This window comes from Talpa europaea, assembly GCF_964194135.1.
Source record: "Talpa europaea genome assembly, chromosome: 1".
Classification (NCBI taxonomy): Eukaryota; Metazoa; Chordata; class Mammalia; order Eulipotyphla; family Talpidae; genus Talpa; species Talpa europaea.
Genome location: NC_140073.1, coordinates 44,889,991 through 44,913,332, shown reverse-complemented (window position 1 = coordinate 44,913,332; position 23,342 = coordinate 44,889,991). Strand labels below are relative to the sequence as shown.

The 23,342-nt window shown below is 59.7% G+C and overlaps 2 protein-coding genes across 3 annotated transcripts; one reads left to right on the top strand and one right to left on the bottom strand.

The window, feature by feature from the left end:
• Nucleotides 1-3,590: 3,590 nt before the first annotated feature.
• PHOX2A (paired like homeobox 2A) lies at nt 3,591-7,451 on the top strand (the record flags this gene model as incomplete). Of its 2 annotated transcripts, none has more annotated exons than XM_084236217.1 (3): nt 3,591-3,807; nt 5,911-6,098; nt 7,002-7,451. In XM_084236217.1, the coding sequence occupies 3 exons, from the start codon at nt 3,591-3,593 to the stop codon at nt 7,449-7,451; spliced, it is 855 nt and encodes a 284-aa protein (XP_084092343.1). The 2 variants fall into 2 exon arrangements, with proteins under 2 accessions (XP_084092343.1, XP_084092342.1); XM_084236216.1 differs by having other exon boundaries at nt 5,911-6,102; nt 6,985-7,451.
• A 1,124-nt stretch (nt 7,452-8,575) lies between these two features.
• INPPL1 (inositol polyphosphate phosphatase like 1) lies at nt 8,576-21,603 on the bottom strand (the record flags this gene model as incomplete). Its single annotated transcript, XM_084247942.1, has 28 exons — nt 8,576-8,690; nt 8,799-8,932; nt 9,053-9,725; nt 10,821-10,961; nt 11,045-11,123; nt 11,369-11,524; nt 11,616-11,703; nt 12,160-12,248; nt 12,372-12,485; nt 13,242-13,331; nt 13,447-13,528; nt 13,784-13,872; nt 13,959-14,058; nt 14,160-14,298; nt 14,593-14,689; nt 15,272-15,389; nt 15,657-15,853; nt 15,938-16,040; nt 16,351-16,457; nt 16,541-16,691; nt 16,808-16,906; nt 17,082-17,171; nt 17,276-17,369; nt 17,480-17,620; nt 17,880-18,000; nt 18,223-18,373; nt 18,466-18,529; nt 21,407-21,603. The coding sequence occupies 28 exons, from the start codon at nt 21,601-21,603 to the stop codon at nt 8,576-8,578; spliced, it is 3,819 nt and encodes a 1,272-aa protein (XP_084104068.1).
• Nucleotides 21,604-23,342: the final 1,739 nt, after the last annotated feature.

Genomic DNA, 23,342 nt, shown 5'->3' with positions numbered 1-23,342 from the left:
TGGTGAATCCTCTCACCCCCCACACCTTTGATCTACACCCCAGTTTTTCTATGCATAAATAAATAAATCTTGAAAAAAAGTCTGTCATTCACAGAAGTGATAGGCACTTAGCAAGGAGAATCACAAGATTACTGATGGTGGTACATGCCAGAGCACTTTCAGTTCCCCAGGACCGAATGCATTTGGGGGATAGGGGTCTCAATCAGGATGAAATCCCCACATCAGATTTCAATCAGCATCCTCTATACACACACACACATGAAACAGATGAAACAGTTGTGGATAGGGTTCAAAGGGCTGAAAGCATTCGCTTGAGATGGATGTACGGAAGCTTCTATGCTAATCAACAGATGCAAATGCCTGCCGCTAGTAGAGAGAGGAACCTCCAATCCACAGTCCTGAGTCAGGCTAGCTCCTGCCCTACAGACCCTGTAACAAGCATGTTCCAAAGAATCTTCTAATCGCCACTGTCATTTTACCTGTAACGATGTCAAGTGTTGAGCATTTACAGATTGTATTTGTCAGAACTCTTGGATGCAAGATCAGAAGACTAACTTAAAGTATATATTTTTTAAAAGATTGATTTTATTTATACAAGAACTGGGGTACAGGTCAGAGACACGGGAGGGTGAAAGAATTCACCAGAGACAGAGCAGGGAGCAGAACAGGCAGACAGACCGAAGACATTGCTGAGGAGAGCAGAGGGCGAGGCAGGAGAGGTCTGCCACGCCATGTGGGTTTCTCCCTGGCTGGCCGGGAATCGAACCCATACTGCAGAGGCTGCGGACAGCTTCACAGTGCAGTGTTCAACCCACTGTGCCACCGGGGAGGCCCTTAAAGTAGTTTTAACAGAAAGAGGAATTTATTGGCTCATTGACCAAGCCATAGAAATGACAGGAATGAATCATGATCTAAGATACTCTGCCTCCCTCATATCCCTGCCTGTCCTTGCACACAAGCTTCAGTTGCTCTGTTGCTTCAGTTTTGTCACTGGGAAAAGAATATGGTCACCTGCATTTTCCTCAAATGAGGAAGGACTTCCTTCCAGACAGAAGAATGGCCCAGAAGAAGGAAGTTTCCTGCCCCTGGGGATTGAGGGAATTAAGAGGGAAGGATGATAGCTTTTCCAGAGAATGGGGAGAGGGAGTCAGCAGTTGGGAATTCCTGCCCCAGAAACAAGGTTAGCTTTCATTAATTCCTTCAACAAACAGGTATGGGAGGACCTATGACATGTGGACCTATGACATGTGCTAGACACCATGACAGGGCTGGGCTGGGGAGAAGGTGATCAAGGTAACAGTTGTGTCCTGAGACCTTTCACTTTACTACAAATAATTCAAGGAGGTGACATGAGTAACCGAAAAAGGGGGAGGTACTATGGGATGCTCCCGGGGCATCAGGGAAGGCTTCCAGGAAGCGCTGATGTCCACACTGAAACCCAGTGGATAAATAAGAGTCAACCAGGTTTGGGTTTGTTGTTTTTGTTTGTTGTTGTTGTGTGGTGGGGAGAGGATGCATTGGTAGGAAGAGAGGCAAAAAGAAGAGTTCTGAACTAAAAGGATCGATGTGTAAGGGCTGCGAAAAGGTCCTGGTGAGGGGGAGGCAGGCTGCAGCACTGGCATGGAGGACGTTGTGGGTCAGACTGAGGGCTTGGATTTGATCCTGAAGGCAATGGGGAGCCACGAGAGGTACAAGGAGAGCAGTGACTCTGCTTTCCCAATTCTGCGATACCTCGGGCTCTCTCTAGTGGGTGCACACCAGCGGGGAGGACTTTTGAAGCAGTTTTAGAAGTTTAGACTTAGCTAAAAAGTGACTTGAAAAAACATCTCAAAGAAATGCCCTGATATGGAGTAGTTACAGAAATGGGGGGGGGGGGGTAAGTGGTCCTTGAATGTAGCAGAGAAAGGATCCCCTGAGGGTAGTCATGCTCCCCACTGTGCTGGTAAAAGGGAGAGAGGTGTTCCAGGAGCCTTTCTCTCATCCCCAAGGCCTTTGGTTGGTAATAAAGAGGTGTCCTTCACCCGGCTTCTTGGGTCTGGATTCCCCATCTGCAGGACCCCCCAAGATTTGGATGGAAAAAAGGGGCTGAGCAGGGAAGCTATACTCCAGCTGGTGAGTTGTGGGGCCAGAAGAGTTCTGTTCTCCTGTGACGATTCTGCGTGTCTGCTTGTCCCACAGCGTGGAGGACCACATCAGTGGCAGGGGCCAGACTGCCCGGGTGGTTTTCCTGGAGCACAAAAGGGCCCCGGGAGAAAGAGGGTATGAGAGGTTGAAGGAAAAGGGGCATTTAGTCACTCCCCTGCACACACATTTATCACATGCCCTCTGTGCCACGGGTGCTGGGGACTCAGTGAAAGTGGGGGAGGGAACTGAGCCGGGTACTGCGGGAGGTGAGCGGCAGCGAGGCAGGGCCCCAGCAGTGCAGGGCAGGGTTGTGTGGCTTTTCAGGACAAGCTGGGATGGAGGGAACTCAGCTGGCTCCTCTGACCCTCCCCCTGCTCAATCCACCACCATCCTTCTGCCCCCTGGGCGCTTCAATTCCTGTGGCTCAGCTCCGCAGAGACTCTTCCTCCTGGGTCCTGGCCTGTCTCTCTGAAACTGGCCCTCGGCGTGTGTACCACTGTCCCCATGTTGTCTCATGTCCCTCCTGATCTCCATCCAAACCCTCCCTTCAGTCCATGGCTCATCCCTGTGCCTTCTCTGCCCCCGAGCCGGCCTCCCGGTCCTCTGCGTCTCTCCCACCCTGTGAGCCTCTCCGCCTGGTCCCCATCCCCATCCCTGCTTTTCTCTTGCACATGTTTCACCTTCGTATATGTCTGTCCTTGTCTCCCTCCTGCCCCCCGTCCGTGTACCTGCACCTCTTGTCCCTTCTTCCAGCACCGTTTCTGTCCCTTTTCTGTCCCTGACTCCGCCTCTGTCTGCTCTGCAGCCGGGTCCCCGGGCAGGGCTCCGTTTCCTCCCGTCCTCGGCTCCGCGCCCCTCCCGGGCCTCCAGCGCGGTCCCCGCAGGCCTGGGACCTCGCTGGGGGCGGGGCCGAGGGGCCGGCTTGGAATAACTCGGTTATCAGCACGAATTGAATTAACTTCTTCACACGAGCGCCGCCGGGCCTGTCTCCCCTGCCTTCTGCGAGGCCGCAGATGGGGAGGCCGGGGAGAGGGGTCGGGACCCTCCAGCAGGGCCCGCTCCGCGGAGACCGGGCAGGGATGGCAACTCCGGGGACCGGGCCCCGCGCGGCCCCGCGCGGCACTTCGGGAGCGCCGGGCGGGTGGCGGGGACCCTTCGGGGTGGGGGTCGGGGGCGGCTGTGGGCGGGGTCTGGGCCGCCCCGGCCCCGCCCCGCGGAGCTCGCCCCGCCCCGCCCCCTCCGCGGGGTCCTGCGCGTTAAAAGGCGCGCGGGCCGGGCCGGGCTGCACTCGCGCTGCGCCCGAGCAGAGCGCGGCCGCGACGGGGCGGGCGGACCCGTGGGCGCTCAGAGCTGGCCTCGAGTCCTCGGCGCCCGGCGCTCGGCCCCCCCGTCCTGACCCCTCTCTGGCCCGGGACCCCGACCCGGACCCGGCCCGGCACGGCCCCCGCCCCCGCGCCCCCGGGCCGATGGACTACTCCTACCTCAATTCGTACGACTCGTGCGTGGCGGCCATGGAGGCGTCCGCCTACGGCGACTTCGGCGCCTGCAGCCAGCCCGGCGGCTTCCAGTACAGCCCCCTGCGGCCCGCCTTCCCCGCCGCAGGGCCGCCCTGCCCCGCGCTCGGCTCCTCCAACTGCGCGCTGGGCGCCCTGCGCGACCACCAGCCAGCGCCCTACTCGGCAGGTGAGCTCAGCCCCTGCCCGACCCGCCCGCAGATCCCGAGGAACCCCCGCCCCTTGTCCTGCGCAGCAAAGGACTCCGACGGCCCCTCACAGCCTCTCCTCCCTGCCCGGGCCAGACTCTCCAAAGCCCCGCGGAACCCCGAGTCCTCACTGTTTAGACGGGGTTCCCTCTGGCAGCGTCGAGCCCCACCCTCTCCTCCTTCCCGTTCGTTGCCCTCTGCCAGATCCCTGTCCCAGGCCCTTCGGGTCAAGGAAATAGATTCCCTGCGTCCCTAACCAGGCCCTGCCTTCGCCACCAAACCTTTCATCCCCAGTGTCCTTGGAAGTCGCTCAGTCCAGTCAGACCCCCAACCTTGTCACCTCCACCCCTCTTCATTCCCGGCACCAGCAAGAACCCCTGCCGCGCAGCTGCCCAGATGGGAGCTTTCCTAGAACCTCAGGCCCCTCCTGCCCCCTTTTGGACCCATTTCACCTGAACTCAAACCCTCCCACATCCCTAAAATATCTAATGTGGCAAAAAGAAAATATCTAGGGTGCCAAGGAAAAAAAAGTGCCCAGGTCACTAAACCACTTTAATTTCCCCATTCCCCTGGAGACTCCTCGGGCTGGAGTCCCGCAGGACCCAGAAGCAGCACCTGCAGCAGCCAGGCCCCTGACCCCAGGCCCCACCTGAGCCCACACCTCAGGGGGCCTCTCAGTCACCCTTCCCCGTTCTCCCCATTACTGTTCCTCCTGCCCAGCCCAGTCTGCTTATCTCCTTTCCCAGAAAGACCAGCAGGAACCAAGTAAAAGATTGGGTGTGGGTACGGAGGCAAGGAGAGGGCTGGCGAGAGAGGGATCTGGGTTTGGAAAAATGAGAACCAGGAGAGGGAGCCAGAAATGGGTCTGGGATGGGGAGACTGGGGACTCAAGGCGGGTGGGGGTGAGGATTCGGGAGCTGGGGACAGACGATGAGGAGATGGGCCCGGGAGATGGAGACACGAGACGGGGCCCGGGTACAGTGAAATACGAGCAGAGCTGGTAGAAGTGGGGACCCGGGATTCGGGAGGTGCGGGTAAGAACCAGGTGGTGAAGACAGGAACTCCTGGGAGATGAGGACCAAGTAAGACTGGGATAGAGGTGAGAAAGGTGGGGCTAGGACCAGGGTGTTGGACACAAGGATTCGGGAAGATGGAGAACTAGAGAGACAGGACAAAGAGGAAGGATGGGTAGACCCCTGGAAAAACGTGGAGACCCACACAGGGGTTGGAGGCAGCGATGGGGAGAGAGTGACAAACATTGTGGGACACTGGGGACTGGGGTGGGGTGAATGGGAGACAAGGATGAAAGTGAAAGGGGTGAGGCAGGCTTTGGGGGACACAGAGAGAGATGTAACTAGGATGAAGAAGGGCAGAGAGAAGATGGAGAAACCCGACTGGTGAGAAATAAGGCCCTACTCCATGGCACAAAAAGAGTGGTCTGGAAGGGAAAAGTTGAAGAGAAATGCAGACCCGGGGCATGGGGAAGGGGTGGAGAGACACCTGAGGGCGAGTGGGGATGGGGACTCGAGGTAGGGTTGAGCAAATGAGGAGTGGGGAGGAAGGACGTGTTGGGGGCCGAGGGGGGCAAATCCTGGTGGCAGGAAGCCATGGCCGGGTGGAAAGTAGGCCCAGGAAGGTGAGCAGCCTCTGTCAGACCTGAGATGCGGAATTGACCCTGGGCTGGCCGTGCCCACGAGCTCGGACGACCAAGGCCGGGGCGCACGGGGCAGCCTGGAGTCAGGCGGGGAGACTGAGCGGGGGAGACGCAAAGTAAGGGCAGAGGAGGTGGACTGGCGGGGAGCGGAGCAGCGCGGCGAGACCGAGCACAGCTTGGCGATCTGGCCCGAGATCGGATTCTGTTTCCCTCGCTCTGCTCTGGGGCCTCGGGCCTCCCGCATCGGCCGCCCCTCGGGCCCCGTGGCGCTCAAGGGAAGACGCTAGACCCGAGGCTGCGAGGCTGCAGCGAGGCCGGGCGCGGGCGAGGGGCGCCGAGCGACCCGGCCCGGGCAGAACACGGCAGGCTGAGGGCGGCCCCTCACACGCGCCCCTCGTTGCTCCCTTCCCAACCCCGCACACCCCCGCAGTGCCCTACAAGTTCTTCCCGGAGCCGTCGGGCCTGCACGAGAAGCGCAAGCAGCGGCGCATCCGCACCACGTTCACGAGCGCGCAGCTCAAGGAGCTGGAGCGCGTGTTCGCGGAGACCCACTACCCCGACATTTACACGCGCGAGGAGCTGGCGCTCAAGATCGACCTCACTGAGGCTCGCGTGCAGGTGTGTGCTCGCGCGTCTGTGTCTGGGGGGAGGGCGTGTGCGCCCCGGGGCTCCGGAGACCAGTGCCCACCACCTGGGGACCCCTGGACAACGGGACCGCCCTCCGCGGCCGGCAGGTGCGGTCTGGAAGCCGGGGGCTCAGGCTAGGGGCCCGGGCGCCGACCCGGACGGGGCTGGGCAGGAGAGGACGTGCAGCTGGGGAGAGGCAGAAGGACTTGGACTTGGCAGCCCGAAGGACCTCAGGAAAACGGAATTAGCTGTTCATTCCCACGTTTCCCGTGGCAGAACCCGGCGTGCGGAGTGATGCTTGGGGCGCCAGCATCGTGGCCGAGCGACTGAGGCTGCAGCCCGGCAGGGGGTGGGGGAAAGGCAGGGAGGTCTCAGGTCCCTTCCCAGCTCTGCGTTTGCGAAAGCGCTGAACCTGCGACGCCCGGGGCTCCAGGCAGGTGCAGGGCCCAGGCCTGCGGGCCCGGGCAGACCCTGTTGTGTGTCTTACGAATCCCGAGCGTAGGCGTTGAGCTGGCCCGCCTTTATGGGACACCCTGGTTTCCCCGAGGACCCCGATCTGCTCTCCTTTGCGGGGAGACGCTCCAGGCGGAAACTCCGGAGCTTCCAGTAGGAGGGAGGGGGTCGGGGCGGAAAGCTTTGGGTGAGCAGGAGCGCGAAGGCGAGTCCCCTCCAGGAGACCTAGGGCACCGGGCACCTGGGGTGTGCGGGTGAGCAGAGCTTAAGGGGAAGATCCTAAGGACCTGGAGGAGGCGGCCAGGGCAGGAGCGAGCGGGAGGGCCGCGGAGGGCGCGTGGCCGAGCCCAGGCTCGGAGCGCCGACGGCCCAGCCCGGCCCCGCCGTTGGGAGTCTCGCTCCCGCCTGGCGGCCCCGGGTTGACCCCCCCTGTGCCCGCAGGTCTGGTTCCAAAACCGCCGGGCCAAGTTCCGCAAGCAGGAGCGCGCGGCCAGCGCCAAGGGCGCCGCGGGCGCGGCGGGAGCCAAAAAGAACGAGGCTCGCTGCTCCTCGGAGGACGACGACTCCAAGGAGTCCACGTGCAGCCCCACGCCCGACAGCACCGCCTCGCTGCCGCCGCCGCCGGCGCCCGGCCTGGCCAGCCCGCGCCTGAGCCCCAGCCCGCTGCCCGCCGCGCTGGGCTCGGGGCCCGGGCCGGGGCCGGGGCCGCAGCCGCTCAAGGGGCCGCTGTGGGCGGGCGTGGCGGGCGGTGGGGGCGGAGGCCCCGGGGCGGGCGCGGCCGAGCTGCTCAAGGCCTGGCAGCCGGCGGAGCCGGGGCCCGGGCCCTTCTCGGGGGTTCTGTCCTCCTTCCACCGGAAGCCCGGCCCCGCCCTGAAGACGAACCTCTTCTAGCCGCCGGCCCCCGGAGCCCCCGGCGCGCCCCTGCCCCCCAGGACCTGACAGCCCCGCCCCACGCCCCGGGCCCCGGCCTGGAGGGCCCGTCCCCCGCCGCGCCCAGCCCCGAGGCGGGCTCCCCCGGCCTTGGCGACACCGGGCCACGCCCGTCCCACCTGGCCCCGCCCGGCAGAGCGGCGGCTCTCCCCGGGCCTCCGGAGAGCCCGAGACGCTCCCAGCCCGGCTTTCCCCGGAGCCGGGGTCGAGCAGCTCCCACCGGGGCGCGGCATCCCACGCGCGGGCCCGCAGCCCCGGCTCCGCCGCTGCCCGGGTCGCCCCCCGCCCCGTGACCGGCCTCGGGCCACTCGCACCCGCCCCCCGCAGGGGGGAGGCCGGGCTCGGGACGCAGGGGCTTATTTCCTGACTTTTTGTTGTTCTTTTCCTTTGAAAACTTGTAATTTATTGAGGTGAGTTTTGTTCAATCCAAATAAAACTTAATTTATTGAAGATATCACGCTGGCGACCCAGAATGGGGGGAGGCTGTGGCCGAGCCCAGCCCCGCGGTGGAGCCGCCGCCGGGCGCACCCCGGGCGGGGCGCCGCGGGCCCGGAGGGGCGAGGGCTCAGCGCGGGCACTCGGTGGCCGAGACGCTCCCCCGCTCCGGGCCGGGCAGCATTTAAGCGCCCGCCCTCTCTAAACCCACAGAGAAGCTTAAATAACCCAGCCCGGCCCTCGGGCTAGTCCTTCATTTCCGGACGGTGGGGGTTTGAGAAGAAACCCGAGCTGAGCCCCTCGCCTGTACTTCAGGTCAGGTCGGGGGGGAGGGAGGGGTGGAGAGGGGCAGACGTACCCAATGGACCCCACAAGCACCCCTGAGGCTGCGGGGAGGGGCCGGGAAGGGAGGACAGCACCAGAATTACCACGGTCCTTGGGAACCACGGCAACTGACCTCCAGAGCCCCCCCAACCCCCAAAGCACTAAGCCTAAGGGCAGGGCGTCCTAATTCGGGCATTGCAAATTGCTGGGCAGTGGGGAAAGCAGATCCCCAATAAATAGGCAGCAGTGCCCCTCCCCTTGGAACTTCTCAACACCCGGGTCATGGGGGGGAGGGGCTCCTTCGTAGCGGGGTATGGGCGCCGAGGTCACAGCTTCGCTGCGCCACCGCGATCACTTGTGAGCTGCAGGGTGTCCAGAAGGAGGCGCTTGTGAGCCGGGTCCTGCACCCCTGCCTCCTCCAGGTCTTCCTCGGTGATGTCGCTGCATGGGGTAAATGAGAGAGGCTGGGAGACAGGCCCGGCGGTGGAGGGCCCCTTAGCTCCGCCCCCAGGGGTAGCTCCACCCATCCGCCTCCGGCCCCGCCCCCACCTGAGAAACTCCAGGTCGTCCCAGCCATTGTGCACCAGGCCCTCCTCATAGCGCTCCAAGCCGATGGCCCGCAGCCAGGCGCCCATGCCCGCCTCGCCCATCCCGCCGGCCCGCCCGCCCTGTGGGCACGGAGCCTGAGGGAACAGGGCATGTCAAGGGAAGAGCATTGAGCGTTGGAGAGAGCATAAGGACACCACAGCTCATGGGTAAGCACACACCTCAGGTACACAGACCTCCACCCCCAGGCCACACACCTCCTCTGCCAGATCCTCCTGGATGCTCTCTCGGATGCGAGGTGGAGGGAAGCTGAGAGGCCGGCCATAGTCTGAGGGAAGTCCCCGGGGTGGCTGCAGCTCCAGGGGGCTTGGCAGGAGCACTGAACGGCCAGGCCCAGCAGGAGCATAGTCCACCTCACTCAGTGTCTTGGCCATCTGCAGCACTGAGCAGGAGCGATCATCCCCACTGACTACTTCCCCCAGGAAAGTGCTGGTGGGAGAGGGGCCTGGAGGCAGTGGGGGTCTTGGATGGGCTTTGGGAGGTGGTGGGCCACGGGCCTCACCCCCACCGCGACCCCGGACCAGTGGCCCTGGCAAAGGATCCAGACTGGGGGGCAGAAAGATGGCAGAGTCTGGCAGTGGTGGGGGTGGAAAGTCTGGAGGGGGCAATGTGCCCCCAGACTCCTCATCAGATGAACTCCCCTCTCCCACACGGGGCCCCCGGTGGCGCCCAAGCTGTGGAGCAGGTACTGTTATGGCCACTTTGTTCTTGGTGGCAGATGGCACGGGGGCCCTGGCAGGCGAGGGTGGCTCTGGAGGCAGCAGTTGGTGTGGAACCCCTTCAAGGACGTAGTAGGCAGGGTTATTGAAGCTGTTCTTGGGTGGGGGAGTCGTCACCCCTTCCAGCTCGGGCGCCCCCTCTGGCTTTGACCTAGGTTTGGGAGCAGGATACCTGAGTCACGACCCAGAAATCCAAGGTAGAGGCAGTTGGTGCAGTGAAGGGAGAACTGGACCAAGGAGTCAGGAGACGTGGGCTCCTGGTCCTAGACCTGCATGTGGCCTCGAGCACATCACTTTCCCTCCCTGGCCCTTGGGAAGATGGGACAGGTGAATGGATAACCGCTAAACTTCCTTGTCTTGCTCCCCTAAGATTCTCAGATCTTTTATGACTGTGTGTAACTGAAACCCAGACTTAAACGGGTGAAAACAAGTGCAGAAAGGTAAGGCAAAAAAAGGCTTCTCATGAGCATAACCAGCCAGACTGGGAAAGCCTCCAGAGCCATCTGAAGTTAATCTACTGAGGACTCTTACTCAGGCATTCAAGCACCTTTTCCTCGAACCTGAGGCTAAAACTGAGGTGACTGGCAACAGCTGAAGATGAGTGAAAAAGCACCAAACTCTACCTGGGAGTTTTTATTTCAATTCAGGCAACAATGGGATACAATTAGAAAGCATGCCTCACTGGTATGACCCGCCAACCACTAGTCCCCAGGATATTAAGTTATTGTGCAGAAAAAAGTTTTCTAACCATTAAGTTTGGGAAACTGTATTAAATACACTTGAAAAAGGGTTCTTTCTTAACCACAGCTCAGAACTTTGTTAATACTCATGTGCACTGGGAATAGCTACGGAAAGAATCTAGCAAGAACCATTTCCCAGACTCATCTGACCACAAACCTATTTCAGTGGGTGCCCTCAGAGGAGTGTTCCACAGCACTCATCTAGGAGAACTCCATGCTGAGGCACAGGCCTTCTCCAAACAGAAGGCTCCAGCTCAGTCTGTGTACACAGAAAGCTGCTGCAAAAACAATTTCTGAATTCTACTTTTTTAAGGCAGAATCAAGAGAGGAAAGACTGACTGTGCTCCCTTTGATGCAGAGAACCACACCTAAAGGTAGGCCTGGCTGGCTGACACAGCCGCGGGCGCAGGGCCCAGCACCCAGCCTCAGGGCCTAGGAGACGCAAGCAGATGCGCCCTGAGTGCCAAGCACAGTGCTGGGAAAACAGGCCAGTTTCCCTCTCTCACCTGGGGGTCGAGTGCTCCTCTCGGGGAGCTGCTCGAGGCGGGGCCGGGGGCCTCCCAGTTGGTGGTGGTTTCTCTGGTTCTTCAAATAACTTGGACAGTGGGCAGGAAGCCTCTGTGGGGGCTGGCTTTCGGCTCCCTGACCTGCCAGGAGTGCACAGGGGAGGAGAAATAAAGTAGGGGATAGCCAAAAGCCCCTGAGCACTCTTTCAACAACGCCAGCTCACCTGGGCTCCTGGCTACTGCGGGACACAGAAGGTGCTTTGCTCTTTGTTCCTGCCTCATCCTTATCAATGCTGATCCACTCTGGGGGGTGAAGAGAAAGGAGACTCAGAGGGCATGTGTGGTCCTGGATCCTTCAAATTACGCACTGGGCCTTCCAGGCCCTTCTCAGCTACTCCTCAGGACAGGTCCACCCCCCAGCTGTGGAGACAGCTTCCAAGTATTCTGGGGATTCCAACCTGCCTGCCTTGTACCCCAGGTCCTCCCCTCCTAGACCTGCCCCCACCACCCCACCTCATGCCCCACACCCCTCCCAATGGAGCCCCCACCGTAGAGTCGCTCACGGGTGCCCAGGCGCTCTGTGGGCACCCGCACCTTCATGGAGCCACGGATGTTGCCTGTTTCCTCGCCACGGTGGGACAGGAAGGTTAGGAACTGCTGGGCCGTGCTGCCAATCATGGACTTGAGTGCCACCACACACTCCCCTGAAGAGAAGATGGGGCAGAACACCAAACTGTCAAACCTTTCTAGAGTCTGCCTGGTTCTCTGTAACCATTGGCAACTCTCGCCCCTCACCATAGGATTCGTAGCCATCCATGGACTTGACAGTGAGCAGGAGGTGCTGGTCCTGCAGATACTCAATGTCAGCCAGAATCGGCTTGAGCTGGGGAGTAGAGAAGCCCAATGAGGAACCAGCCCCTCCTGCCCAAAACCATTCACCCCAATCCTTAGGCTACTGCATGCTCGCGCACACTCAACTCTTAAGAAGAGGTCCTAAATCCTTAATGTAGCAGACACTGCTGTTCATGGGCCTTTCATCACACTTAACACCACTGTGATTAACTAATTTTCTGCATCCCCAATGGCCGACACAGGATCTGACATAGCAAAGGCTCAAGAAGTATTTACTGCAGGAATAAATGAATAAACTGCAACTTGGCCCCAACCCCACCCCAAATAAAGCAAACACCCTTATCTTCACTCATGCCCAGTCAAATACTCATGGGCATGTGCACATACACGTGCTCTCTCTGCCCCATCCACCCTCCCAGTCAGGATCTCTGATGCACCTGCTGCACCTCCCCCTGTGCCCTCACCCAAATCCCACCCACAGCCTCACCGTGGGCAGCTGGCGCGAGGACCACTGCACCTTGAGGAAGTTGATGTTGTCACTGCTCTGGGCATCATTCTCAAAGCTCTTCTTGTACTCTGGGGATGGGGGACACCCAACTGAGTGCTACCTCCTGGCATCCCTCATTAGGGGGCTGACTGCTCTGGGCACCGCTACCTCCCTTCACCCTTGGCCACACCCAGCCCTGGGCCCCGCCTGACCCTCCAGGCAGGTAGAGTAGAACTCAATGAAGAACTTGGTGCGGCTGGCTGTCTTCACAATGGCCTCAATGCTCTCAAACTCAATGTAGGCCTGGTCCGAAGTCTTGGAGAGCCCTGGGGGGCAAAGGGAGGAGGCAAACTAGAGGGTGTGAGCGGGTGAAGGAGGAATGAGACACAAAGACTAAGCCCTAGGACAGGAACTCGGGAACCCTGGCAGAGGAGGTAGGGAGGCCAGGAAGGGTCTCCCCCATCCCAAGCAACCACTAGGGAAACCCCAAAGCCCAGACCCTGAACCAGGGCAAAGAGACAACCCAAGAATGAGAGCCCATTTAAGAGCAGGTTGGGAGGGCCTCCCTGGTGGCGCAAGGGGTTCAGCACCGCATTATGAAGCAGCCTCAGCAGCACCAGTTCGATCCCCGGCCAGCCAGGGAGCAACCCCCAAGGCGGAGCAGACCTCTCCTGTCTCGCCCGCTGCTGCTCCCCTCAGCAGTGTATTTCAGTCAGTCTGCCTGTTCTGTTCCCCGCTCTGTCTCTGGTGAATCTTCTCACCCCCCACACCTCTGGCCTGTACCCCAGCTCTTGTATGCATAAACTGCCTGCCAACAAGCCACCACACCACTAGGAATGCTCAGGGGCACACTCAGATACAGACACACATACATGTTTACACTTAGACACACACACACTTGTAGGCATGACTGATCACACTCAGGCATACACACACACTCCTGGGCATATACTTATTCAAAACCATTCATGCACAGACATTTACACACACATGTAGATACAGTCAAACCTACACACACCCCTAGGCCACCACCTGTGCCCACTCAGATGTGCCATGCCCACAAGCACATCCAGAAGAGTTACCTTTCTTGGAGATGAACTGAGAGGTAACTCCAACCTCAAACGCCCCAAACACAGGTGAGTGGTCACTGGTGACGATGTCATCAGTACAACCTGGTGACAGGTGGACAGGGCTCAGGAGAAAACTCCTTATTCAATTCCCCCTTTTCCCAGAGACAGGAAAGTCACCACCCAGGTCAGCCCATAACCCTGTCCAGAAGGCTCTGACCATAGGAATTGCAGATGATGTGGGTCTCAGGGTAGGATTTCCAGAGAATCCGGTCACACCATGAAGGCACATTGGTCCGGACCTGGGGCAGGAGACAGTAGCACAGTCAGGGTCAACAGCTGGGCGTTGCTCAGTTGATAAGGCCCCCGCTCTCACCACACTGTGCCCTAATACTCACTTCTCTCCCAGGACCCAACATTGCCCCTGAGGCCCTAGAGGGGCCATAGTAGCTGGAGTAGTAACCACAGAGGCCCAGATCCTTGCCTGCACACACACACTGTAAGCTCACTGCAGCCCTGGGGAGTCCTCTAAGGCACACCTTGTCCTCCTTACTCACCCCAGTTGGCTTCTGTTTGTGCCAGGCATACGTGTCCCGGGAACCCCGCTCATAGCGATAGGTGGGCGGGAAGGAGATCTCCTCCTCACCTAGGGAAGACGGGACAGAGCGGGGGTCAGTCCCTGAAGTCCAGGGATACCCTAAGCCCTCTACCCCAGGCCAAGCCCACACTTACTGAATCGAAGGAAGACCTTGTGCTTCTCCCGTTCCAGGTTGAGCTGGTCCACCCTGAGCAGGGGCTCAAACTCCTTCCTGCTGATGTAGTTCAAGATCTCCTGGGATGAGGACACAAAGGCTGGAGACTTTCTGAGCCAGAGCCAGACGTGAAAGCCCACCTGGCCCCCAGCCCAGCCTCCCTACCAGGCCCTGCTCGCACCTGGATGTCCATGTCCAGGCGGTAGTTGAGGTCCCCAAACCAGAAGAGGTGAGTGAAACGCAGAGAGATGTCAAAGGCACTGAGCTGCCGGTCGCCCAGCGACAGCAGCCGTAGGATGTCCAGGTAGTTCTGGTTCCGCCTATGGAGGAAGTGAGAGGGCCCCCAGGGTCAGGAACTGAGGAAAGGTAAGAAGTCCCTGGGATTAAGGATGGGGTAAGGATCAGGGACAGGGTAGGAACCAAAGTCCCTAAGAAGAGAGAAAGGAGCTATGAACAAGGCCAAGGCCAGCGACAGACAGGGGCTCTTAAATTCAGGTTAAGGAGAAGGGGTCTCTGGGAACAGAGCTGTAAGAGGGTCACGGTCTGAAGAAGGAACAGGTGGCAGGTGAATATGGGGTGAAGGTAAAGGGACTGTAGGGAAGCCATCCGCTCACCGGGCAGTCTTCTCATTTCCCGAGGTGAGGTGGCAATTCACGAAGCCAAATGAGGTGCCATTGAACATGAAGGAGACACCCACGGCCCCCTTGTTTCCTGTCAGGGCAAGCAAGAGAGGAAGGCCCGAGTCATCCTTGGAGGGCTCCCCATTCTCCCACCTGTCCCTCGAGTAATCAGTGGGAAGATCCTGCCAGCCCCTAGATGCTATGAGATAGGCAGGCCCCTGGACACACACCCACACTTTTCCTGGGGTCCACATGGGGCATACACTGTCCATATGGATAGCCTGAATCTGCATGTGTTAGCCCTGGAGATCACAGGGGATCTCAGGGATGAAGCTGAAAGGACCTGCAGATCCTAAGCAGATTCTATCCTGGGGGAATATGGGACTGCAAATGAGAGACCCGAACACTCTGCCTGGCTCCACCACTCACAAGCTGTGTGACCCTGGACAGGCCATTCAACCACTCTGGGCCTGAGTCTCATCACCTATGAAGTGGAGGTAGTTATCCTGGTCTTGCCTTTCTGGTGGGACTGGGAGAGATTTAGAATGTGAATATACTCTACAAAGTTCAAAGTATTCTCTATATGGGAAAGCTGAAACCACCCAAAGAGGAGACCCTGGGTTGGAAAGGAAGCAGGAGGCACGGGCAGAGAGAACCTGCCCACTCTGCTCACCCAGGGTGTTGGCGATGCCAGTCTTCACGCTGGATGTACTAACATGACTGATGCGGTTCTCATGCTCTGGCTTCACCAGCACAGCCACCTTGATGTTCCACAGTGACTGCATGGCAATCTGGATAGAAGGTGCAAGGTCACCCCGACCCAGGGCTGGGGCCTCTGTCCCCATTCTCCCCTCCCCAGACTATAACTGTCCTGTCATTCCCAGGACAGGAAGGCCTACTATCCCCAGCAAGAAACAGACCCTCTCACGACACGAAGGATTCAGGTCAGATCTCCTACAGATCAGGCCCAGGGACTGAGGGAGATCCAGTCAAGCAATGGTCCCCATGGTCACTGGATAGTTTTGAGGCGAGAGGACTGGACAAGATGACCCCCTCACCGGGCGGTAATCCAAATCTGTGAGTTCCTTGAGGCCCCCACGTAGCAGGTCCAGCCACTCACGATCACCCACAGAGTTCTCCTGGGTCCCAAAGACATAGATGTCATGGGGTATGGTCACCGTGACCTCATCGAGGGTCTTCCCCAGACCCTTTGAGGTGAACCAAGACGTCACGTTTTTTGGCGGTGGCACACTTCCTGGAGGTGAAGAGGATGAGGAATGGTCAGCCCCTACCCTGGTGCCATTCCTCTCTCCTACCCCAGTCCCCACCCGGGCCTGACCCATGTTCCAGGTGCCAATGAAGACAGAGATCATGTCGGGCTCATCTTGCTTGGAGTGCTTATTCTTCATGAGCTGCAGCAGCTGGCAGAAGGCCTCCCGCTTCTGGGGGGACAGCAGCCAGTCAGGTGGGTGGCCAGGAATCCCACCCCCTCCACAGGGACACCTGCTAGGTGGCAGATACCATGAGGGAGGGTCAGGCCCATCTGGTTTACCACTATATACCAGCTACTCAAGCACAGAACAGGTGCTCAGTGAATGTTCATTAAATGAATATTCAAATCCACCCTCAGGCCTGCCCTGTCAGATCCCCTCTTACCAGAAGGGATAACATGTTTACATCATGTGTTCCCTCTCTTCCTATCCAGCGGGGACCCCTGTAGCCTCCAACTGCCTTGTCTAACGCATTACTCACCCGGGCACTGACAAAAATGAAATCCTTGCGCTGTGTCCGGTCCTTCTCCTTCTCGAAGACAACACCCAGCTTGTTCTGGACACGCTGAGACTTAATGAGCTGGCGGACTAGGGGACAGGGGATGGGTCACACCAACCAAGCTCTGACCAGGCAGCCCTGCCCACCCCTCCCTGCTCGGGCTCGGGCTCACTGCGGTCGTGTGTGAAGGTTGTCCAGTCTTCCTGCGAGTCCCTCTGTCTCCGAAGTAGCACCAGCCGCCCGCCCTCCACATCCACACTCAGTGTGAACTTCTGTGACTTTCCAATCTTGGTCAAGTCACCTAGGGTCACATCTAGCTTCACCTACAGGCCAAGAAGATGGGCAGGCTGCTGAAAAGACCTCAAGGCAGGAAGCACTCCCTTGACCACAAACAGACCCCTGCCCCATGAGGCCTGGCCTCACACCCCCTGCCATGTACCTCAAAGGCCTGCACGGGGATGGTCTTGGCCTTACGTGTGGATGGCTGCAGCGGAGCTGCCGGTGCTGTGGAGCTCATGTCCTGTAGGGCCTTCAGGGCCTGGAGGAGCAAAGGCAGAGTAAGGTCAGGGCAAACAGGGAGGGCTGGAGCAGGAAGGGCACAGTTGAGGCTGGGGTCAATGCTAAACTGTAGGATTCAGGGTTGAGATCAGTTAGGCCAATTCAAACAGCCAGGAACAGGTGGGTTAGGGGCTACAGGTCAGGCGTCAGACCACCTTCTTCTGGATGCCTGACAGGAAGTCCTTCAGTACTGACAGCTTCAATACCAGGCTCTCTAGCTCCTGTTCTCCAGTCTGTGCTGGATTCTGTGGGGGGAAAGAAAGAGGCTTGTACATAGGCCATCAAACAGAAGGTTCCCCACCCAACCCCAGAACATGAACCCATTCCCCAGAGATCTACCCAATCTTACCGGCTGTTGCAAAAGGCGGGTCACCATGGGCGAGCTCTGCTGGTCAAACACCTTGGTCAGGATCTCCAGGCCCGACAGGACCTTGTCCACCTCACTAGGGAAAACATCAGACCAGTACTTACCAGGGCATTTGTGCAGCAGGGGAGTGGGTGAGAACAGGTCAGAGGTAAGAGTGAAGTGCATGGTGATGGGTGTCGTGGGTACCTGTGCAGCCTCCGGCACGAGGTGGCGAGGGTGCGGGTGAGGTGAGGCAGATTGCTGGCTCCGCCCCGCACAGCTTCCAGGTCCAGCCCGTAGCTACTCTTCAGGTACTCGTGTGAGACAGTGCTCAGCCCATTGGGCGCACTTCAGGAAGAGATTAAGAAATCAGTGGCAGTTCTGCCGGCTCTGTCCCAACACCCCACCCATCCCTAGAGGAGATGGAGTTGTGGCAATCTGGGTATAAGGGATCAGGGTGACTGCCTCTGGGGTTGAGGTGGGATAGGGGCTCCTGGGGTTTGGGTGAGGCAGAAGCTTGGGTGAGGAAGCTTGTCCTCACCTTTGGGGAGGACAGCTTTCAGAGGAGAAAGGGAATTACTGCTCAGTGGAGAGATTGGGGTCTCACCTCTCAGCAGCCGGAGTTGTAGGGGTCTCTGGGGCTGGCGGGGGGCTGCTGGGTCCCATGGGGGCAGAAATGCTGGTGGAGCCAGAGCGCGGGGGCAGCGGAGGCTTCTCATCCTCCCCATCTGCGGACAGGGGTCAGTGGGGCAGCAGTTTGGGCCTCCCACCCTCAGATTAGTGCAGGGGGTGACACCATAGCTGTCAGAGACTTCCATGGAGAAGGGGGTAAAGGGCCCTGGCATCATGGGTAGGGTTTGGGGGGAAGCAGGGAGAAGAGGGTGGGAAGAAGCAGGTAGTGTCGGGGACTGGACAGGGAGGGGATTTGCACACTGCACACTAGGCCATACCTGAGGCATCTCGGTCGTCGGGCAGGTCTGGCTCTCGCTCCCGTTCCACAGGCAACAACAGGGCGCACACCAAGCCCTGGTTGGGCTGGGCATACAGACCGATAAGCTCGCCCAGAGTCTGGAAGCGGCGCACAGGCACACCCTGTGAGGTCTGCAAGCCAGCAAGGGTGGGACAAGGGTCAGTTAGTTAGTCCCAAACCTTAAGTTGGAGTCACAATCAATGGTCAGAGTCCAAACTCCTACCTGTACAGCCAAAAAGTCTTCTCCATCAGGTAGAATTCGATATGTGTGCACATGCTTCTGATACCTGATGGTAAGGTAAGGGTCAGAATCTACTACACCCGGGTTGGGGTCTAAGACCCACAGTACCCCAGACTTGGTCCCAGCCCCCTCAGCTTGGTTTTGCTCAGGCTGCTCAAGGTTAGTCATGGGGCCAGACCACTTCCATCTTGCTAGTGAGAACCAACAGGAATGACCAGACTCCCCCACCCCCACTCAGGCTTCATAGGTTCCACACCCACTGCATGGCCCAGAAAGCAACAGGCAGCTCTTTTGTGGCTTCCACAGCTGTCTAAACAGCCCCTCTGGGCTGTGGTACCAGTCTGGGCCCCCAGCCAGAGTTAAGAGTCCTCAGAAGCCTGGTTAACGTCTGTGTGCATCCACGGCTGATATGCTAACACACATATGGGCCTGTCTGTGTATATGTTCGTGTTTGGCTCTGTGAAGTCAGGTGTGTCTAGGCTGTTTTGGTGCGGAGTGTGATATATCATCCTAGTTTTCTCTTCCTTTCCCTAGACACCAGAAAATTGGAATGGTCCAAAAGGGTCCCCTATGGGAGACCTGAGCCTCTCGGAGCCCCAAGCCTAGGAGGGGTGAGAGGGGTGCTGACAGATGGCAGCAACAGCTGAGCAGGTGACAGCTGAGCTAGGCCTAGGAGGCACAGGCCACACGCAGCGGGGGTGGAAGACTCCTGCAGCCACACCTCAAGGTAGGCTTGCCCAAAGGAGTCACCCCAGCCCAGTGTGCTGGGCAAGAGGGGAGACTGGTACCAGGGAGGACCCTGGTACCCTGCCCGTTTGAGCAGACTATACACCTTGGCCACAGGGTCATCTCCTCCCCTCAGGTAAGCTCTCTTTGGAGACCTTCCGGCCACCAACCAGCACAACCTATATGGATGTTTACGTGTGACCATGTACGATGGCTTGTGGAGTGAGGTCTGTGTTTAAAACAACAGCATCCCATTAACTGAATCCTATCTCGGAGTATTTAATATCCCATGACATTTTGAGGCAAATATTTTCAATCCCATTCTCCAGAAGAGGAAACTAAGACTCAAAGAAGAAAAGCAATGTGCCAGAGGTCACAGAACAAGTAAAAGGTAGAGCTGGGATTTAAAGCCAAGGCAGAAACCAAGGTCTGTATTTGGTCTGCCTGTCAGATTGTCTGCACCTGTTGGCAGGGGTGTGTCCTGAATGTTACTGTGTACATCCAGGTGTGTATACAGATAAGCAAAGACATTTCTGATCACCCACCCCAGGCTCCCCAGATACAAGAGTAGCAGAGTCAGCTGGTAAAGCTGAAGTCCTCACAGACAGAGACCCCACCCCACCCAGCCCCTCCCCTAGCAATGGAGCCAACACTCTTTTCTCCTGGGACAATAACGTTCCTCACCCAGACACAGGCCCAGCTGTCCCCCGCCCACTCAACAGCTGACCTAGCACCTGCCTCTCTCCCCTCTCGATTAGGGGGTACACCACAAAGGGGGCTGGGAGGCAGGACTCTAGGATTTTTATCTGCTGGGACTGACTCTCTTTAGTTCACCCTCCTGGGCCTTAGACTTGAGCCATAAGCTGAGACTTAGAGGCCTCTTCTTAGGTCCACTGCCTAGGCCACGGTTTCTCAACTTCAGCACCATCAATATTCTGGACTGCATAGTTTTTCGTTGTGAGGGACTCCTGTGCACTGTAGGAAGTTTAGCAGCATCCCTGCTTTCTACCCAGTAGATGCCAATAGCACCATCAGAGTTGTGACAATTAAAAATGTCTCCAGGCATGGCCAAATGTCTCCCAAGGGGTAAAACTAGCCCCGACTGAAAAACACTGGCCTAGGCAAAAGGGCCCTTAAAGATATGGGGGGTGCAATTGTATGGGGAATATAACCAAAATGAAAATGCATATATTGTGCAAAAATAAAAAATGATGTAAGAATTATATAAAATAAAATATTTTTTAAAAGAATAAATGATCCGTGATTAAAAAAAAAAAAAAGATATGAAGAGAGAACAGAGGGGAAAAGAGACAGGAGGACAGGGATTTGGGAGGGTTCACCTGGCTAAAGGAGAACAAAACTAGCTCTAAACACAAAGTCTCTGCAGAGTTCCCTCTCCACAGACCACCTTTCATTCCTGAGACCCAGAGTAGCCCACCCAGCGTCAGACTGCAGGACTCAGGGGACAGCTCAAGAAGGAGGCTCCTGCCTGAACGTGCAAACTCACCAACAATACTGTCACACAGGCTGATGGGTTCATGCACAGAAGAATGCCAACTCACAGAGCTGCCAAGTCTAGCCCTACACTCAGCACCCACAGCTCTGGGCTCCTGCAGCCAGGTTACCCAGGACTGGACCTCAGAGACAGGGCACACACATCACTCATTGATTCATAAAATAATGACTTGGCTCCATCCTTCCCCTCCCCTTAATACCACCCTGGCCCCATCGCCAGTCATACACGACCAAACAGGCCCCAACCTCAGCCTGGGAGCGCAGCAAGGCCCCTAAGGAAGCTGATGGGCATCCTCATACACCCCATTAGTCCCTCAGGGCCCAATGTCTGCTATACCCACCACTCAGATACCCACTGCCCATAGAAACAGAAGTGCACACAAGCGTGGAACACACATCATCACCCCTCCCGCCCCTTCTGCCTGGAGGGCGCCAGAGAGCATCTGCCAGGGACTCCCTGCATTTTCTCCCTCCCAGCCAACCCAGACACCAGGACCCCACATATTCTGCCCTCATCGCCCCAGAAAGGGCCCCCAGATACAACAGGAAGGAAATGCTCCCCGCATCCTTTCTCAGCCCTGGCAAAAAGCCAAGCCCCCACAGAGGGGGGCGCTGGCGCCCCACAGTCCGGGTCCCCACTCTCCGGAGCCCCCGCCCGCCCGCCCGCACCCCGGCTACTCACAGCACGCAGAGCGCGAAGGCTCCCGCCACGCTCTCGCTGTCTCGCACCAGGAAGCTGCCGTCGCGGCCCGCCCGGGCCAGCAGCTCCTCGGCGGCCGCGCGGCTCAGATCGCGGTGGTACCAGGCGGGGGCTGGGCTGCCCAGCGCGCCCCCCGGCCCCGCGGCCCCGGGCCCCGGCGCCCCGCACGCCGCGGCCATGGCCCGCGCCGGGCTCAGCGCCGCCCGAGCCCGCCGCCCCGCGCCATCTGCCCCGGGACGCTCGGAGCCGGGGCCGGGGCCGGGTCCCGGGTCTGCCGATCGGCGGCCCGAGCCGAGCCCGGATTCGCGGCTCAGCGCTCCGCCGCGCAGCCCGCCTCGCCCGCCGCGCAGCCGCCGCCGCCAGCAGCGCCGGCCCCGACTTGAGGAGAAAGAAAAGTTTGTTCAGAGGCGCGGGGGAGGGGCAGGGGCCGAGCGCCCGACGCGGCGGCCGCCCCCTCCCCCCCGCGCCCGCCAGACCCGCCCCTGCCCCCCACCTCTTCGCGGCCGGAAGGGTGTCCCCCGCGTTCCCGCGGGACTCGGGACCCCTCCAAGACCCGGGGGGAACCGGCCTCCCACACGCGCGAGAGTCCTGCACCGCCATCACCACCCCAGGGAGATCCAGCCCCCGACAACATGCACCCCCCGATCGAAAGCCCGTATCCCCCGCCCCCACCCTGCGCCCCGACACTTCGGGGTCCCTGCCCCCCCGGAGACTTTGGCCCCTTCAAAACTTGCAATTCTATGACCCTCCCCCAGTTCTCATAAACGCCCGATTCCACCCCAAATCCTTTCCTTTCGGCCCTCCTAAGGTCTTGCAGGGTTAAGTTCCCCAAACCCGCGAAGGATCCATCACGAACCTTCTCCCGAACCCCCCGACCACCTGAGCGCCCCGAAGCCCCGATTCCAGTAAGTCCTGCTCTCGCTTACATCCGAACCCCCAGATTTCCACTGGTCCATTCCCCGACAAATCCCCTGGGGAGATTCCCCCCATCGAGATGGCTCCCCACGCACCCTCAGGCCAGTGTCCCCGAGTCCCTACGCACTCCCCGGAGCCCCTCGAAGTCTGGGCTCAGCCCCTCCCCCGCACCCCTCCAGGCTCGGCAAGTTCCCTGGCACCGTCCCCTGCACCCGCAGGCCCGGGCCTGGGGTTCAGCGGCGCCGGACGGGGCTTCCCCTCGCCCCTGAGGAAGAAAGTTCCCCCAACCCCTGGGCTCCGAACCTTCCCCTAGAGCTGCGGGGTCTCCCGCAGGCCCCCACCTCCTGCGCGGCTCCGGCGCCCCTTCCCTGGGGAAACGGCCCGGGCCTCTCAGCGGCCACTTAAGATGGCCATCCCGGCCGCCGCGCCCCCGGCCTTCCGCCCCGCCCGCCGCCCCGCCCCCCGGCGCGAAGGCAGGGGGGCCCCGCGCCGGCCCGGCCCGCGCCCCGGCCGGGGTCACGAGGGGGGGTGGCCGCGCGCGGGTCCCCGCGGGCGCGGCCGCGCCTTCCCGCTCTGTGAAGTGGGGCGAGTTACGAGGCGCCCCAATGGGCCTGTGCTTGTAAAGCGGCCGGCACCCGGCGGGCGCGCGCGGGCCGCGGCTCTCTTTATTATTAATTAAGGAGAACGAGGCGACGGCTGTGTAAACTGTGGAGCGCGGCGCTGAGGCGCGGGTATTATTAGCTCCCGCCCCCGCCCCGGCCCTTCCTCCCAGTCAACGGACTTGAGTCTTGGGGGGCGGGGCTCGGAGCCGAGCCCCCTGGACCCCGGACGCCCCGGCGCCCGGCCCCCTCCCCTCACGGGGACGCGGCCGCCGCGAAGGGGGCGGGGCCACCCGAGGGTCCGGCCCGCCCCTGCCCCCAAAAAAGACTTAGCCGGTGGCGGCGTCTCCCGGGAGGCCGCTTCCTGCCCCGCCCCTCCAGCGCCGGCTCCTTAAAGGCGCAGG